At 40.9% G+C, this 16,753-nt stretch overlaps 1 protein-coding gene across 12 annotated transcripts in view; it reads left to right on the forward strand.

Moving 5' to 3' along the window:
* The window catches only part of AHI1 (Abelson helper integration site 1), a 231,110-nt gene extending 215,127 nt beyond the window's left edge, over window positions 1–15,983 (forward strand). For 6 of the 12 annotated variants that reach the window (XM_008263550.4, XM_070073536.1, XM_008263545.4 and 3 more), the window contains 3 exons: window positions 2,281–2,336; window positions 10,633–10,735; window positions 14,595–15,983. In XM_008263550.4, coding sequence (XP_008261772.1) covers window positions 2,281–2,336; window positions 10,633–10,735; window positions 14,595–14,597 — 162 coding nt within the window. In that variant the 3' untranslated portion in view covers window positions 14,598–15,983. Of the gene's footprint in view, window positions 1–110; window positions 153–266; window positions 373–2,280; window positions 2,337–10,632; window positions 10,736–14,594 lie in introns of those variants that run through there. The other 6 variants (XR_011388506.1, XR_011388503.1, XR_011388505.1 and 3 more) reach the window with 6 other exon arrangements.
* The last annotated feature ends 770 nt before the right edge of the window (window positions 15,984–16,753 follow it).

Consider the following 16,753-nt stretch of genomic DNA (forward strand, 5'->3'; position numbering starts at 1 on the left):
TAAGGACTTGTGAGGTTTTGGGAAGCAAGAGTTTCTAGATTCTGGTCTTTTCATTCATCATCCTCGCTTTGCTCATCTTCCTCTCTTCATCCCCTCCTCTCCAAATCAAGGGTGTCCATGAAGAGGAAACGGAGTCACAAAACAACTGAGAGGTGTGTGTGGAAAGGAGGGAAAGAAGGGCAGTCATGCTCCTTGGCCTTGATGATGGTGGGGGGTGTTGATGGGCTGATTGCATACTAGCCTTGGGGGACTTTTTTTGTTTCAAGATAAAACAAAACAAAACAGCTCACAGAGACACCTCCTTCTTCCCCCTCCTTCTGCCTTCATGAGTCACTACCCATGTGGCGTGCTGCTGCTGAGACCAAGGAATGAGTGAGTACAGGTGTTTAGAAGGGAAGTATTGGTCCTATGAAATAAGTGTCCTTTTCAAATAAGTATTAAGTCTTTGAAATGGGGGTCCTCATCTAATTTAGGACTGATAGGATTTGAACACAGACTAAGCCTCCTTTGCATCATAAAAAAAAAGTTGGGTATGCTACTTATAGTGATACGATAATACAGTAGGAATGATGCCAGGGACAGGCTCTAACGTACCTAAGACAAATGTTCTGAGGACTTCGCACCACGGCATCCATTTCAGAAGACTAGATTATTTATTACAAGCAAGAATGGTAAGACCTGCTTGTGGAACATGTGGTAACATTGGTTTGACCATGATTATATAATCCAATCTGACTTCTGGCTCTTCTGGAATTAGTTGAGAATTTCAGAGTAGAGCTGTATGTTGGGTTCTTTTTTAAAAATCCAATAGTTGTACCAAGTTTCATATATACATATATAAATGACAAGATACTGCTGTTGGCATGGGCAGACATTAAAAGAGTACTTAGACTTTGTAAAGAAGATAGCATCTTACCTTTAATTTGAATGCTGTGTTTAGAGTTTACTTAATAAACTGGGTAAATTCTGTTACAATTGATGCTTTCTGAGTTAGGTTTTAGTGTGTTTTCTTTGCTTGCTACTGTATTGGGTGGGAGCAGGGAGGCTAACTGAATTAGTCCTTGAATTTGAAATGTCCATATGTATGTACTCTTTCCCCAGGTACATTATACTTGAGTCAGATTGGCTTCACTGATAGATAAAAATCAAGGTGCCTTTGGTTCTTTATCATCCTTCCAGTATTGTGTCACTTACTGTTACACCCACCTTTCACACTAAGTCTCTTTGATCTTCAATTCTTATTTATTAGATACTGGATTTAAAACTAGACAGCAAACCATAATAGTCACATAATTATGGCCCAGGAAACATAATATCCTCCTGAATCTCTATGATAAGCAAAGTAATCCTTGTTTAAAGATACTCAGCGCAAATCTTGCTGATGAATAATCATAGGAATCTAACTATCAAGGAGAACGTCTGAAAGGCCAAAGGGGCTCAGGGGAGAGGACACTGGAAAGCAGTGGAAGCTCAAACCAGAGGAAGGAGAGGCTGCATCCCTTTTCTTTCGTTTCATTTGGGGTTTGTTTTTTGGATTTGATTTGAATAGGTATGATAGGCCTCTTCCATTTGTATATGATTCAAAACTTTAATCCTTTATTTTTGTGAATGTTACATGAATCCTTTTCATTATATCTAACTAAAAAACATTTATTCTGTTTTATAGCAACATAGGGTTGATTTATAAATTATATAATTATAAATATTTCATTTGGAGTTAATGTTTCAATTTCTGTAGGAAGCATCTCAGACTCAGTAAAATTTGGTACCACTGAAATGCTTATTAATTTGTTTTCCTCACAAAGGTGCCATTAATAAAACAATTTATACTGAACACTTGTTGGAAAAGATTTAAAGAGCTTTCAAATTCAGAATCTTACAGTTCTTTGAGTATCACTATGAAAACACAGTGAATGGAAAAGATTGCAAAGAAAGATGCAATGTTGAAAGATAAGTTTAGAGGTTAATATACCCCCATAGAATTTGTAGATTAACTTAGGCTAATTCACAATCGATTTTTTTTTTTTTTCTGACCACACCTGAAAGCTGATTGCATTTATAAAAAGAGCTTAAGCTGTCTGGAGAGCTGCTTCCTCTGTTTCCGTAGGAGTGACCATGTGATTCTGATGGACTTTCGTGATCAGGATGGGCATAGACATTCTTGCTCAGGGCGGGCGTGTTCTCTCCTCACCCGGGAAGCTGGTGGGTGTTCAGCTTGTGAGCACTGACTGGGCGGCCGGGTCTCGTGTTTGACTCACTGCTGTTTGTCTTCTTCCACAGCAGTCTGTCAGTAAGGACAAGTCTCAGGACTTCAGACTGAGCTCGCAGTCGACACAGTAAGCATTTTCTCCTACTAAATATTTTGCAGTGATAAATAGTTGGTTTCTTTTCTTATGGACAATTTCTCCATTTCCCTTTTTTATAATGTATTATGATTATCACATAACAGGTTAACTCTCAGGTAACATTGTTAAGAGTTTGGCTAGTTTAAACTAAAGAGATTATTTCAGTGGTTGGCCTTTGGGAATATATATTATTATAAAGCTATAAGAAATTATATGAAATGAAACTATCACTGTAAACTTTAGAAGACCTATTTGTCATTTATTTTTGTTTGAGTAACATTTTGAAATAAAATTCATCAAAATCTAGTCATGTGAAGAAAATAAGATTATGAAGTGAAGGCTAATGAAAAAAGATATCTAGAATGCTGTCATTATGTGTTTTCCATATATAATTAATTCATTTTGAGATATTCACTTAAAAAGATTTCTGGGAAGGTTTATATTTTTATTTGGTACTTGCTGATGTTACTTGATACTTAAATAGAAGATTCATCTTTCGGTGCTACCCCCTGCAGCACCAGCATCCCATATAGGTACTGACTCATGTCCTGGCTGGTCCACCTCTAATCCAGCTCCCTGCTAATGGCCTGGGGAAAGCAACGGAAGGTGGCCCAAGTGCTTGGGTGCTGTACCCATGTGGGAGACCTGGAAAAAGCTCCTGGCTCCTTAGCTCCTGGCTTTGCCCTGGCCTAGCCCTGGCTATTGCAGCCATTTGAGGAGTGAACCAGCAGATGGAAGATCGATCTCTCTCTCTCTCTAACTGTGCCTGTCAAATAAATAAATAAAATATTTACAAAAAGAAAATCCTTATTTTGCCTCAAAAATAGTTTATGCCAAAATCCTTTCCAAAATATTTCTCAGTTTTTATCATTTCAGATTATCTTAGGGCCTATGTTAAGTTCAAACTTAATATTCATATGCCATCATTAATAAATTATAACAGCTATGAATATTGACTGTCTGCCATCCCAACACCACCATCCCACACACTCATGTAACAACATGCTTCCCCACATGGGCACATGGACAAGCTCTGCTGAATTTCCTTCAGGAAAATGTTCATTCACATAAACCCAGCTCTAGGCTTAAGATTATGCCTCTTTTATTCAAAAATTCTAATTAAAATAACATTAACTTACAAGAATTGTCGAAGGAAACCAAGCCATATTTCACAACAGTTTTCATTATGTAGGTAAAAGACAAACATAATTAATGCCTTCATAGAGTCACATCATGATCTAGAAGAGGCCTTGGAAATTCTTTCTGTAACCTCTGTTTTATAATAGAGAAAGCAAAGGAGAAAGACCATGTGACAGTTTCACATTGCACATGTTATGCCAGCATGAGACTAAATCTGATTCTCAAACTACTGGGATTTTTTTGTATGTATTTCTTCTTTAGCTTTAATGTTTTTTGAAAGAGACACAGAGATTTCCTGATTGCTAGTTCACTCCCCATGTACCCTCAACAGCTGACACTAGGCTAGGCCAACACCCGGAATCAGAAACTCAGTCTAGCTCTCCCATGTCCATAACACGGACCCCATTACTTGAAGTATCACTCCCTGTCTCACAGGGTGCACATTAGCAGGAATCTGGAAGCAAGAGCAGACCTGGGACATGAAGGTAGGCATTTGGACATGCTATGTGGGAGTCCAACAAGCAGCATATTTTTTAAAATTTATTTATTTATTTATTTATTTGAAAGTTAGAATTTCAGAGAGAGGAGAGACAGGGAAGGGGGGGTGGGATTTATCCACTGGTTCACTCTCTAAATATCCACAAGGGGCAGGACTGGGCCAGACCAAAGCCTGGAGCCTGGAATTCCATCTGGGTCTCCCACGTGGATGCACAGGCCCAAGGACTTGTACCATCTTCCACTGCTTTCTTAGGCACATTAGCAGAGAGCTGCATCAGAAATAGAGCAGCTGGGACTTGAGCTGGTGCCCATAATGGATACCAGCGTCACGGGCAACAGCTTAACCAGCTATACCACAATATATCCCTCCTAAACAGCACCAAATGTTCACCCCTTGTGCCAAACACTCACCCCTTGTATTTCTTTTTTAACTGGATTTGGTATTCTTAGATTTACTGGTAAGGTATGATTTTCTGCTTTTCTTTCTTTTTGAAAGGTAAGATTTACTGATAATTATACAAGGGGTATAGGTAAAAAAAAAAAATACTTGAAAAAGCTCATGAATAAGGACAACCCACCCTTCCCTTTTTTATTCACTAGAAAGCCAAAAGAGAAAGAGTGCATCCATTGGTTCACTCCCCAAATACCTACAACGGCCAAAAGAAACCAGGATCTGGGAACTTAATCCAGATCTCCCATCTGGGTGGCAAGGACCCAACTACTTGAGTCATCACCGCTGCCCCCCAAGATCTGTGTTAACAGAAAGCTGGAGTCAGTATCCAGAGCCAGGGAAGGAAACCAGGAACTCTGATATGGAATATGGGAGTCCTAACTACTAGACCAGATGTCCTGCACCCCTGTTCCAAAAACTTTTTGGAGTACCCTCCTAGCCCAGAGCACATTCTCTCACATTATCACATTTGATTTTTACCATATCCCTTGGAGAAAAGCAGACCACTGTTCTAACCCCTGTTTTACAAATGGGGAAAACAAAATTTGAAAGGTTATGTCTTGTCTTTCGTCACTGCATGGGGTACGACAGAGACCCAGTACCAGTACCTAGGCCCTCGAATTCCAATCTCCTAGTAGAACACCAGTGTCTCATATCAGAGTGCCTGGGTTTGCGTCCTAGCTCTTGCTTTCCGGTTCCAGCTTCCTGCCAGTGCATACCCTGGGAGTTAGCAGGCTATAGCCTAGGTTCTTGGGTCCCTGCCACCCATGGGAGACACCCAGATTGAGTTCCCAGTTCTCTGCTTCAACCTGGCCCAGCCCTTGCTGTTCAGATATTTGGGGAGTGCATCAGCAGACAGAAGATCTCTTGTCTGTCTCTGTCTGTCTGTCTGTCTCTTTCTCTGTATCTGTGCCTCTCTGAAAAATAAATTAAAAATATTTTAAATAGACTAGAACAATGAGGATAAACAGTTCCATCAACCACAAAAACTCACGTTTAATATATTGTGAATACAGTGCTCTTGTTGTGTCTTTGAACATGTGTTGTAAAGGTTTTTAGGACATTCATGAAAATGTATCTACACACACTTCACTCTGACTACATTGCATTCCTGTTTCCAGGTGATACAGATTCATACCATGCTCTCTGGATTAAAGTTCAATAAAGCCTCACAAACATCTTGGTTCCTAAAGACTGTCAGGGCAGCTCAGCTTCTGTTTTTTTAACAGAGAACTTAAGAAGCTCCTGAAAATTAAAAAAAAAAAAAAAAAATGTAGTGATAAGTTCAGATATGTCTAAATGCTCAAGTTCATCTAAAGTCATTGGGCTTTTGGACTTTCCCTATACTTGTAATTTCTTAGAAATGAGGATGAGTCAGGACTAGAGTTGTGGTATAGTAGGTAAATCCACCACTTGTGATGCGAGCATCCCATATGGATGCTGGCTTGATTCTCAGGAGCTCCACTTCTCATCCAGCTCCCTGCTAATGGCCTGGAAAAACACTGGAGGATGGCCCAAGTGCTTAGGCCCCTGCACCCATGTTGCAGACCCAGAAGAAGCTCCTGGCTTCAGCCTCGCCCACCCCTGGCTGTTGCAGCCATCTGGGGGGTGAACCAGCAGATGGAAGACCGACCTCTCTCTCTCTCTTTCTTTTTCTCTCTCTCTTTCTCTGATTTTCATATATCTGATTTTCAAATAAATAAATATTTTCGTGAAAAAGGATGAGTTAAGCTAGGACTTCTCATGAGTTGAAGCAAGTTGATGATGGAAATACTGTAGCCCAGTATGGACATAGAAGTCATTTCTTTCTGCATTTTACTCATCTAAATGAGTCCATTGTACTCAAGTAAGCAGACAGGGGCTAATTTTTTTTTGTTTATTTCCAGCCCTGCCTTTCAGTTTGCAATATTGCTTATTAGTTTGTCCATCAAAATACATAAATGAGCCATATATGCTGACTCTTACCAGTCTCTACTCAGATTTCATGCTGTGAAAAATGTCATTCATGTCTGTGCAAATAAATTATACACATTTCAGTAAAGCCTGCACTTGTTTTTTGAAGATAGTCAAAAGAAACTTCTATAACAAAAACATTTCTTTGAAAGTCTTAAACTTTTGGCTTTTGTACCTTCTGTCTCTATGATGCTTGCTGCCGAAGTCAGAGTTTGTAATGAAACTTCTACAAATATGTGTCATCTTTAATAAGTAGTACTAGTATTCTCTAATTACTGACTATATTGAAGTTAGTTGGAGTTACTTGTTTTTAAGATAGGTTTAATCAAACAAATGATAATCCAGGTAATCGATCATACTAAATTCCTCTCTATATAAATTCCTCTATACTCTATATATTATGTCAATTGAATAAATGAATGAAAGTTCTTAATATAGTATAGCCATACATGTCAATTCCAAATATCCTATGATTCCTCCACTTTGTATTTTTTCCATCTTTATCTATTCCAGACTCCTTTGTTCCTTTTTCTCCTCATAAGGAGCCTACAGTCTACCTTTTCTATTATTTGCAGCTTTTCTTCTAAGCCCTTTAGTTATGACTTCTATCTTTTTCTGTCACCCTTATCCCCTTTCATTTCTGAAGAAACCATCCATTGTGTGTGTGTGACATCACAGTGCTCTAAGTCCTGAACCAGCTGCATTGAGAGATATCAAAGGAATATTGTAGGTCAGATGAGGAAACAGAAATAAGCGTGTAAAAGGCCACATATTATGTAAGTAAGGGCGATGTGTTAGTGTATAATGGTGAGATACAGATTGTGATCGCAGGAAAGGGATGAGGAGCTCAACAAGGCCTCTAGGAAAAAGGAGACTTTGAGCTTTGACACATGGAGGGCATTTGAATGTGGTATTTCAGATTGCCAGTGCCTGTAGCAGTAAGAGAGGGGAAGTCAGCAAAGAGAAGGAGGAGGAGGAGACTGAGTAAGTAGTAGTCTGGAATTGGGGATTTGCATTGGGAGAAACAGAATGAAGATTGTGGCTCTAGAAGAATGTAGTGTGAGAAGTTTGGGAAGAAGCAGCTGACTGGAAGGTGGGCTGAGAGACGTGTCTTGCTGTTTGCCCAGCATTTTACGTGAGCCTTAGCAAATATTTGTCTACATCAAGTTTGGCCTTGTTCTAGACCTTGATACTACTCCTATAAAGCAGAGTGGTCAGGAGCAGCCTTTCCAGGTTGGCAACAGTGGGTCCTCTGGGAGCAGAAGTCTAGTGGGGGGAGTGCTGATCATCTGCTCTCCGCAGTAGGTGTTATGTGAGGTGCTGGAATGCAATGACAAATGATATACAGTGTGGCAAGGAAGACAGACAGTACATTTGCCACATACAGATTTACTGAACATCTGCCATGACACATGGTATTCTAGGCACAGGGGATACAACCATAAACAGATAAAAATCCTTGCCACAGAAGCTAACATTTTATTTATAAATAAAATAAGTAAAAATGTCTCTGTGTGCTACATTATGGAGAAAAAATAAGACGTAGGTGGAAAATAAGAGAGGGACAAGTGAATGAAGGTTGCACTTTTAAATAGAACCTCACAGAATGCTTCACTGAGAACAGTGGAAGGAGGCAGGAAAATGAATAGCGTGAGTATGTGCAGGGCAAATGCAGAGGGCCCTGGGACAGTGTATCTGTATCCCAAAGGAACCATGAGGTATTAGTGTTTCTGGAGGAGAGTAAGCAACTGGGAGAGAGTGGGTGAGATCAGAGAAAGTTAACAAGACCTTGTAAACCATTGTTAGCCTTTTGGCTTTTACACTAAGTAAAACAGGGAGTTGTTAAACAGAGGGAGTGACATGAAATAGAGCCATTAACCAGAGGGAGTGACTTAAAATTGAACAGGATAACTCTGACATTTGAGATAAGAATAAACATTGATGGACAAGGGTAGAATCAGAGAGACCAGTTAAGGTACTGCTGAGGTTATCCAGATGGCAGTGCCTTTAAAAAGAGTGGTAGCAATGAAGTTAGGAAATGTCCGATTTAGTATCTAAATGTGTACCGTTTTTAACACTTGCAGTAAGAGATACTTGATATACAATAAATTGCACATATTTAAAATATACAATTTAGACCGGTGCTGTGGCTCACTAGGCTAATCCTCTGCATGCGGCGCCAGCACTCCGGGTTCTAGTCCCAGCTGGGGCACCGGTTCTGTCCTGGTTGCTCCTCTTCCAGTCCAGCTCTCTGCTGTAGCCCGGGAAGGCAGTAGAGGATGGTCTAAGTGCTTGGGCCCCTGCACCCGCGTGGGAGACCAGGAGGAGGTACCTGGCTCCTGGCTTCGGATTGGCACAGTGCCAGCCGTGGCAGCCATTTGGGGGGTGAACCAACGGAAGGAAGACCTTTCTCTCTGTCTCTCTCTCTCACTGTCTATAACTCTACCTGTCAAGTTAAAATAAAAAGTATATATATAGAGAGAGGTCTTCTATCTGCTGTTTCATTCCACAAATGGCTGCAAAGGCTGGAGCTGGGCCCATCTGAAGCCAGGAGCCAGGAGCTTCTTCTGGGTCTCCCACATGGGTACAGGGACCCAATGACTCGGGCCATCTTCTGCCACTTTCCCAGGCCATAGCAGAGAGCTGGATGGGAAGTGGAGCAGCCCAGACCAACTGGCGCCCGAATGAGATGCCAGTGCTGTAGCTGTGGGTTTATCCTGCTATGCCGCAGCGCCTGCCCCTGTTCTTTTCTAATTTCTGACTCTCATTCTCACCCATCCGACTTCATTTTACTTGCTTATCCATCACTTGTAATAATCTACTGGGCCTACTGTAATAGAATACCACAGGCTGGGTGGCTTAGACAACAGAAATGTATTTTCACACAGTTCTGGAAGCTACAATGCAAACTCAAGATGTCAGCAGGATTGGGGTCTGGTGAGACCTCTCCCTGATTTGCAGATGGCCACCTTCCCTCCCTTTGCCCTCATCTAGCCTCTTCTCTGTATGCACAGAGAGGCACACTGAAAGCAAGCCTGGTGTGCCTTCCTCGTCTAAGGCTGCCATCCTTATCAGGTTGGGGTCCCATTCTATGGCCTCATTGAACTGTAATTACCTCCATGAAGGCCCCTGTCTTCAGATACAGTCACATTGGGGTTAGGACTTCAACATGAAAATTTGGGGAAGATATAGTTTGGTCCATAAGAATCTCTATTCAGTCCCACTGATTACCTGATTTGAAGATTCTTGCATCTTTTCTGAGCTTATCTGTAGCTTATCTGATTTTTGGATATCCTAGAGAAAAGGTGCTATCTTTTCCTCTTCAGTTTCTCCCCATTCCCTCCCCGCTTTTTGTGTTTTCTTTCTCCTGGTGTAATTGTTCCTCTGTACCGCACCCACAAAACATCTCTTACATATGTTGCTGCCATTTAGAGGTCCATGTTGTCCATTCCATAGGTTGTGATGAGACAGTTTTCATATGCAAAAACTTGCTTTGCTCCCTACTCATCATTAAGGAATATCCTGTATTTGTCCACGGATATGCACACACACACACACACATGTGTACGTGTGTGTGTACCCACCAAAGTTTATAAAACTTTCTGCTTTTTTCAGGCATCTAATATTTTTCCAAAGTTGATTTTATTTTTGTTCCTTCATCATGGTTAAGGAGCCCAAACAGTGAAAGGTTTTTTTTTTTTTTTTTTTTTAAGATTGATTTACTTGAAAGTCAGAGTTACACAGAGACAGGAAAAGACACAGAGAGAAAGAGAGAGAGATCTTCCATCCACTGGTTCACTCCCCAAATTGCCACAATAGCCAAGGGTGAGCCAGGCTGAAGCCAGGAGCTTCTTCCAGGTCTCCCACATGGGTGCAGGGCCCCAAGCACTTGGGCCATCATCCACTGCTTTCCCAGGCACATTACCAGGGAGCTGGTTCGGAAGTGGAACAGCCAGGTCTTGAACTGGTGCCCATTGCTGACGTCACAGGCAGTGGCTTTACCTGCTACACAGCAACACCAGCCCCAAGCAAAAGGTTTATCTCTCCACGTTATTTTAAGCTACTTTCTGTTTCTCGCCCCCATATACAATCACACATGTTGTCCTGCCAACTGTTTTTCTTTCTTGAACCCACCATTTATCCCCCTTTCTATTCCCATTGCCACTTCCTGAGATCAAAGCCTCATGTGAGCTCTTTCAACTGCTTTCTAACTGGTTCCTGGTGTCTAATCTTTCCCTCCTGTAGTTCTGAAATGGGCAAAGAACAGAGCCGTGAGGACCGTGGACACAAAGTGGATATGCAGGGGAAGAAAAATGAGCAAACAGGCCGAAAAGTCACCCTAATAGAGGTAAGAGGAAGTGTGTTATTCAGTCAAAGAAAAAGATTTAGGGATGCATGGTTAACAATGACAAACACCAGAGAGGAGAAGTGAAATACAGACTTACAAGAACCCCTTGGGATTTGCAACCAGGAGGCTATTTGTGGTCTTGGAGATTCCTAGAAGTAGAACTCAGGTTGTCTCCAGCCCAAAGGGAAAAGACCATCAGAATAGTCTTATTATCCAAAAAAAGCAGGACTTTAAAAGAAAAAAAAATATTGACTATAGCTAGTGAGAAGCACAAGACCTAAGGAAGGTCTTTACAAAGAGGGAAGTAAGGGCGGTATTTGCAAAGTGAGAAGGAGCCATTTGGTGTATAGGATGAGAGAGAGAAGCCCTGGGGTCCTGAGGAAGTACACAGGATCAGCATTTACAACAAGATGGGTCAGTGGGAAAATGAATGACACTGTTTTCTGATAGGGGCTGGATATAAGAAAGGCAGGAAAATCCTTCCAGAGGCCTTATTTTATTACATAGAAGTGATTTATCTGTTGAAAGTGAAAAATTACAGCCCTATTCAGATCCACATTTATGAATTTGTTGCTTTATAGGAACTAGATTCCAAATTTTCACAAATTTTTTTAGATTTTAATGGTGAAAAAAATCTGGTTGCACAGAAGGCATATGGGTGAATAGTTAATATAATCATGGATTAAGAAATGATGATTTTTTTTTTTTTTTTGACAGGCAGAGTGGATAGTGAGAGAGACAGAGAGAAAGGTCTTCCTTTTTGCCGTTGGTATACCCTCCAATGGCCGCCACAGCTGGTGTACTGCGGCTGGCGCACCGCGCTGATCCAATGGCAGGAGCCAGGTGCTTCTCCTGGTCTCCCATGGGGTGCAGGGCCCAAGCACCTGGGCCATCCTCCACTGCCTTCCCTGGCCACAGCAGAGAGCTGGCCTGGAAGAGGGGCAACCGGGACAGAATCCATTGCCCCGACCGGGACTAGAACCAGGTGTGCCGGTGCTGCTAGGCGGAGGATTAGCCTAGTGAGCCACAGCGCCGGCCAGAGAAATGATGATTTTTTAACGTTGACATCAGAATTGGAAAACTTTTTGAAATAGATTTTTAGAATTAAATAATAAAAGCTGTAAAATGATGCATGTCAAGAAGAAAAAAACAAATTTTTTAAAAGGATGTTAACCCAGGATGGGGAGAATTTCACATGAAGAATTAACCACCCTTAAGATATAAAAGTGACCAGCACTGTGGCTCAACAAACTGTGATCTATGATCCAGTCCCAGCTGTTCCACTTCTGATCCAGTTCCCTGCTAATGCGCCTGGGAAGGCAGCAGAAGTTGGCCCAAGTGCCTGGGGCCCTGCCATCCACACGGAGACCCAGATGGAGCTCCTGGCTCCTGGCTTCAGCCTGGCCCAGCCCTGGCCATTGTAGTCATTTGGGATGTGAACCAGCAGATTTTTCTCTCTCTCCTTTTGTCTGTCTGTCTGTCTCTCTCTCTCTTTGTCATTACTCCTTCAAATAAATAAATCAGTCTTAAAAAAAAAAAAAAACTCTAAGAATTCAAGAAGGAAAAGAAATGTACTAGTAGACAGATTAGCAAAAGATGCACACAGGAAGTCTTTAAAAGGATTCCTAAAGGGAAAAATAAAAATGGCAAGAAAAAGGAGAGGTGGGCATTGTGGTACAGCCAGTTAAGCCGCCAGTTGGAACACCCACATCCCATATCAAATAGCTGGTTGATTCCTGGCTGCTCCACTTCTAATCCAGCTCTCTGCTCCTGTGGCCTGGGAAGGCAGCAAAAGATGGCCCAAGTAGTTGGGCCCCTGCCACCAATGTGGGAAACTAAATGGCGTTCTGGCTCCTGGGTTCAGTCTGGCCCAGCCAGCCATTTGAGGAGTAAACCAGCAGATCAGTCTCTCTCTCTCCCTCCCTCTCTCTCTCCCTTTCTCTCCCCGCCCCCCACCACTTGCCCCTGTCATTCTGCCTTTCAATAAATAAAAAACAAAGAAGTCTCCTTTGCTGCCTGCTTCAGCTTTTTCTAGTGAAGTCTCTTGGGTGGCTCCTCCTGAGCCTTCTGCCTGCACAGCTCCCTTCTCACAGTGTGCTCTCCAGGTTGTTGATCCGTCTCATTTCTAGCTGTCCCTCTCCCCCCTCTTCTCTCCTCTGTTTTTCTTCTTCCTTCTCATCCTGCCACTACCCAGGAACTCTTCCTCTCTCTTTGGTTTGCCACATTCTTCCTCTGATTTCCTTTTACCCTCCTCACTGTCGTCTGTAGGGGTCGGTGAGCTCTGTGTGACTTGTGTGCTCATTTGAGCCTTTACTACTTTCTTTTACTCTTCTGTCAGACCCAACTTGGGTCAAGTTTTACATTCTTTCACTTTGTACACAAAGAAATGATACCCTGTTTTTGCCCCTAGTGGCATAACATATTAAAGATTTAATAATAATTTGAAAGAGGTACAAGAGACGGGGTGGGGGGTACCTTCCATCCACAGGTTCACTCCACAGATGGCTGCAATGGCCAGGGCTGGGCCAGGCCAAACCCAGGAGCCAGGAGCTTCAGCCCGGTCTCCCACATGGGTGGCAGGGGTCCAGACACTTGGACCGTCTTTTGCTGCTTCCTTAGACCATTAGCAGGGAGCTGGATGGGAGGTGGATCAGCCAGGACATGAAGTGGCGCCCTTATGGGTTGCCGACATCACAGGTGGTGGCTTTACTTGCTATGCCTTGACACTGGCCTCCCCCATGCCATTTTATACCCAGTTTCAGTTGCTTTCATGAGATTCACTTGAACATTTTAGTTGGCCTTTCTTTATGATATGAACGTACGTGAGGTAGCACTAGTTAACAAAAATAGTCAGAAAGTATAAGCTGACAGGATTGTTTTCCTGTGCCGTGTAACTGTTTTCATATAAAAAGACAGTGCAACCATTTTTGTAGGATTAGACCTGTCTCTCATAACCCAGGTGTTCCCAAGCTAGCCTGCCCAGAGGGAGAGCCCTGGCGGCCGGTCAGCCACTGCCCTTTCTTGCCAGTGTGCCACCATCCCCTTTCACAGGAGTAACCACTGGAGTTGACCACCTCAGCCAGGCTGCCATCATCCTAAGGTTGCAGTTTGTCACCTAAGGGCACCCAAGTGTGAAACTGCATTTAGAGAGAGGACAATGACATTTCTGTGTAAATCCAAAGACTCTTCAATGCTGTATGAGTGATTGGAAAAAACTAAAGGTTCAACCCCATTAGTCTATCACCTACAAGTTGTAGTGTGCCAACTACATGATCTCTAAGGAAGCAACTTCATGGTTCATTCACATATTAGTTCTTGATTTTTGTTAATTTATTTTATATCAAAACTTTATCTGGATGCATAGTTAACCGTCACTATATTGGTCAATTAAAAATTGGTCAAACTGGTTTTGGATTAATTTGAAAAATAAAATAATTAACTATAAAAGTAGAGTAAATGAAATGATGCTGTTTAATAAAATGGTGTATATGCTTTCCAGTCACTTTTTCCAATTGAGTGAATTAACTCTGATGGCCTACCCTTAATCTAGAAGTTACTCAGGTGTTGGAGATCTTAGTGTCATTATTTGAAAATTATATTTCTTATGTTAACTTGGCAATACTAGAATAGACCTTAGCAATTGTTAATGGTACAAAGACATGCTAACAGTGTGTTTAAGAGGCAAACTAGAAGACAGCAAAAATGGGCTTTATTCTGTGTGTGTGTGAGTGTGTGTGTTACACACTGTCTTTTATTACCTGTGCAGCTACCATGGCACACTAAGATTTGATTCTAGGAAGACAGTGTTGAGAAAGTTCCTTCAGTACATTTCGTATACTTCTCTCCTTTTCCTCCTTAGTAAAGAGTTGAAGAAGAATGAAGACACAACCAAGTGCAGAGAAACGAAATAACGAATTAAACCAGATGGAATTTCTCCACAGAGTTCAGAATTCTCAGATACTAAGGAAGAAAGGAAAGATCTATTATTTCGTCTCCTTACAAAAGAGTTCAGAAAAATCAGAAGTGAGATACAGGTGGAAAAATCAATGTGGCCTTTGAGCTTAATTGTTACAAACCATTGTGACTATTGTTGATCAAAATGTTGGTACTTGTGTTTTTAGTAATTGCATCAAAATTACACTGCCAGTGTCAAAAAACAATAAAGAGAAACTGTAATTGCTCTTCAGCAAATATGAGTAAAAAGTGTTTGCATTGTTAGGATGTCCTTTAAGTAATCATTTAATATTGTATCTGTAATGTGGTTATCTGTGTGAATATTATGCTCAGAATATGAAATCTCTGCTTTTGAAATTACCTTTATTTAAAAGATGAGTTGCTTCAGAATATTGTGTATTCAAAATGGTTCCAGTAACAAAGGCATTAAAACAATCTGCTCTTTAGAAGTGAAATTTGTTTTTCTGTTAAATGAATCCTATATGATGTAACCTGGCAACCTAAACTAAATGTGATTTTTTGGCTGGACTGGCAACAATGTTCCAAATTCCCTTTCATTTTAAATAAGGCATTTCATATTTAAGCATCAAGTAGTTGGTAGATTTAGATTGTTTAATATTTATTTTAGTCTTAATATTTGTTTTTAAATTATTACGTTGCATTATTTATTTGTTTACTTCCATAATAACAGTGTTGTCACTGTGTGACTGTGTTGTGCAGTTCGATACAATGAGGAAATTATTTTTGTTTTTGTTTTGTTGCTTTAAATCTTCTCCTTTCTCTATTATATGATAATTCTGTTGATAAAATGGTTAGCTACAAGAAGATCAAAGCTGACATAAAATTAGAAAAAGTGACTTACTGAATTAGACAGTTGAGTCCATTAAAATAAGAAGCGAGAAAGACAGTGTTGGGCATTGAGGTGTAAATTTTGGCCAGATGTGTGTCTACCCCATGTGAACTATCTTCTAGTAAAAACATATTTGGCCCTTATCCCTGCACATTTGTAGAGGCGTAGAAATTGATAAACATGACCCAGCTGTGTACAACTTTTCTTAACAAGGCATTTCTGCAAGTGTTGAGTGGCGTTGGTGACTGCCACAGCGTGCAGCCACCAGTACAGGCATCTGTTGTGATGTTGTTCTTCTGGATCCTTGCTTCTGTGCTTCAGGTACAGCTGGGCCCAGCCAGCTTGAGTTGTTCTTGTACAAACTTGGTTGTTGATTTTTTTGTCTTGTGAATGTACTTGATAATTTAAAAATAAAAATATACATCTCTCTGCAGTTTCAGCTCATAATTTTGAGATGTGTCTTGATTCTCTGATTTTGGTTTTAATAGCAAATGATTTCTGTACATTATAGAAATAGTTGCAGTTAAGGTGAATGTGTAGGGGGAGCTAAGCATTTGCTAAGATATCAATGTCCATATGAAAAATCAATCATTATTTTTAATATTGCAGCTACTAAAAAAAATTACAGTCGAAGAAAACAAGGAAAATCTGGCTCTACTTAAGGCCCAGTTCTTTTCTCCTTTGTCCTGCCGACAAAGACTAGGGTTATGCTCCCTAACAGCTTAGTAAAGCGTCTTTTCCACACTGAGATGAGATGCGGGGGGGGACAGATCGTAGCAGTGCCCTCCACACAGTAAGTCCAGTTATAATCAAGTAGACAGTCCAATACCAGAACCCATTTTATGATTCGTGGCACTATACACATTATCATAGTAACATATTGTTTTTGTTTTATCTTTATTTACAAATCACTAAATATTATTCCATGTCATCTGTTTTTCTCCAAGCAAGTAACAACTTGACACTAACTCCTTCTGTATCTAAATAGAAGTTCCAGCCATTCATATATTTCCCAGTTACTGCTTCAACTCTATCTGGTCTTGAAGATCAAGGTTTCTTCAGTATCAGATACTACAAGTAGGATTTACAAAACTAAAATATAATCAAATTTTAGAAGCTTTAAAACAAAATATTTTATACCATGAGTACAAATCTGTGTTTAAAATGCACGTTTTAAAATGAAATTGGTGCCTTTAAATAGCTAACACTTGGTA

The sequence above is a fragment of the Oryctolagus cuniculus genome, chromosome 5 (genome assembly GCF_964237555.1).
Source record: "Oryctolagus cuniculus chromosome 5, mOryCun1.1, whole genome shotgun sequence".
NCBI classification, from domain to species: Eukaryota; Metazoa; Chordata; class Mammalia; order Lagomorpha; family Leporidae; genus Oryctolagus; species Oryctolagus cuniculus.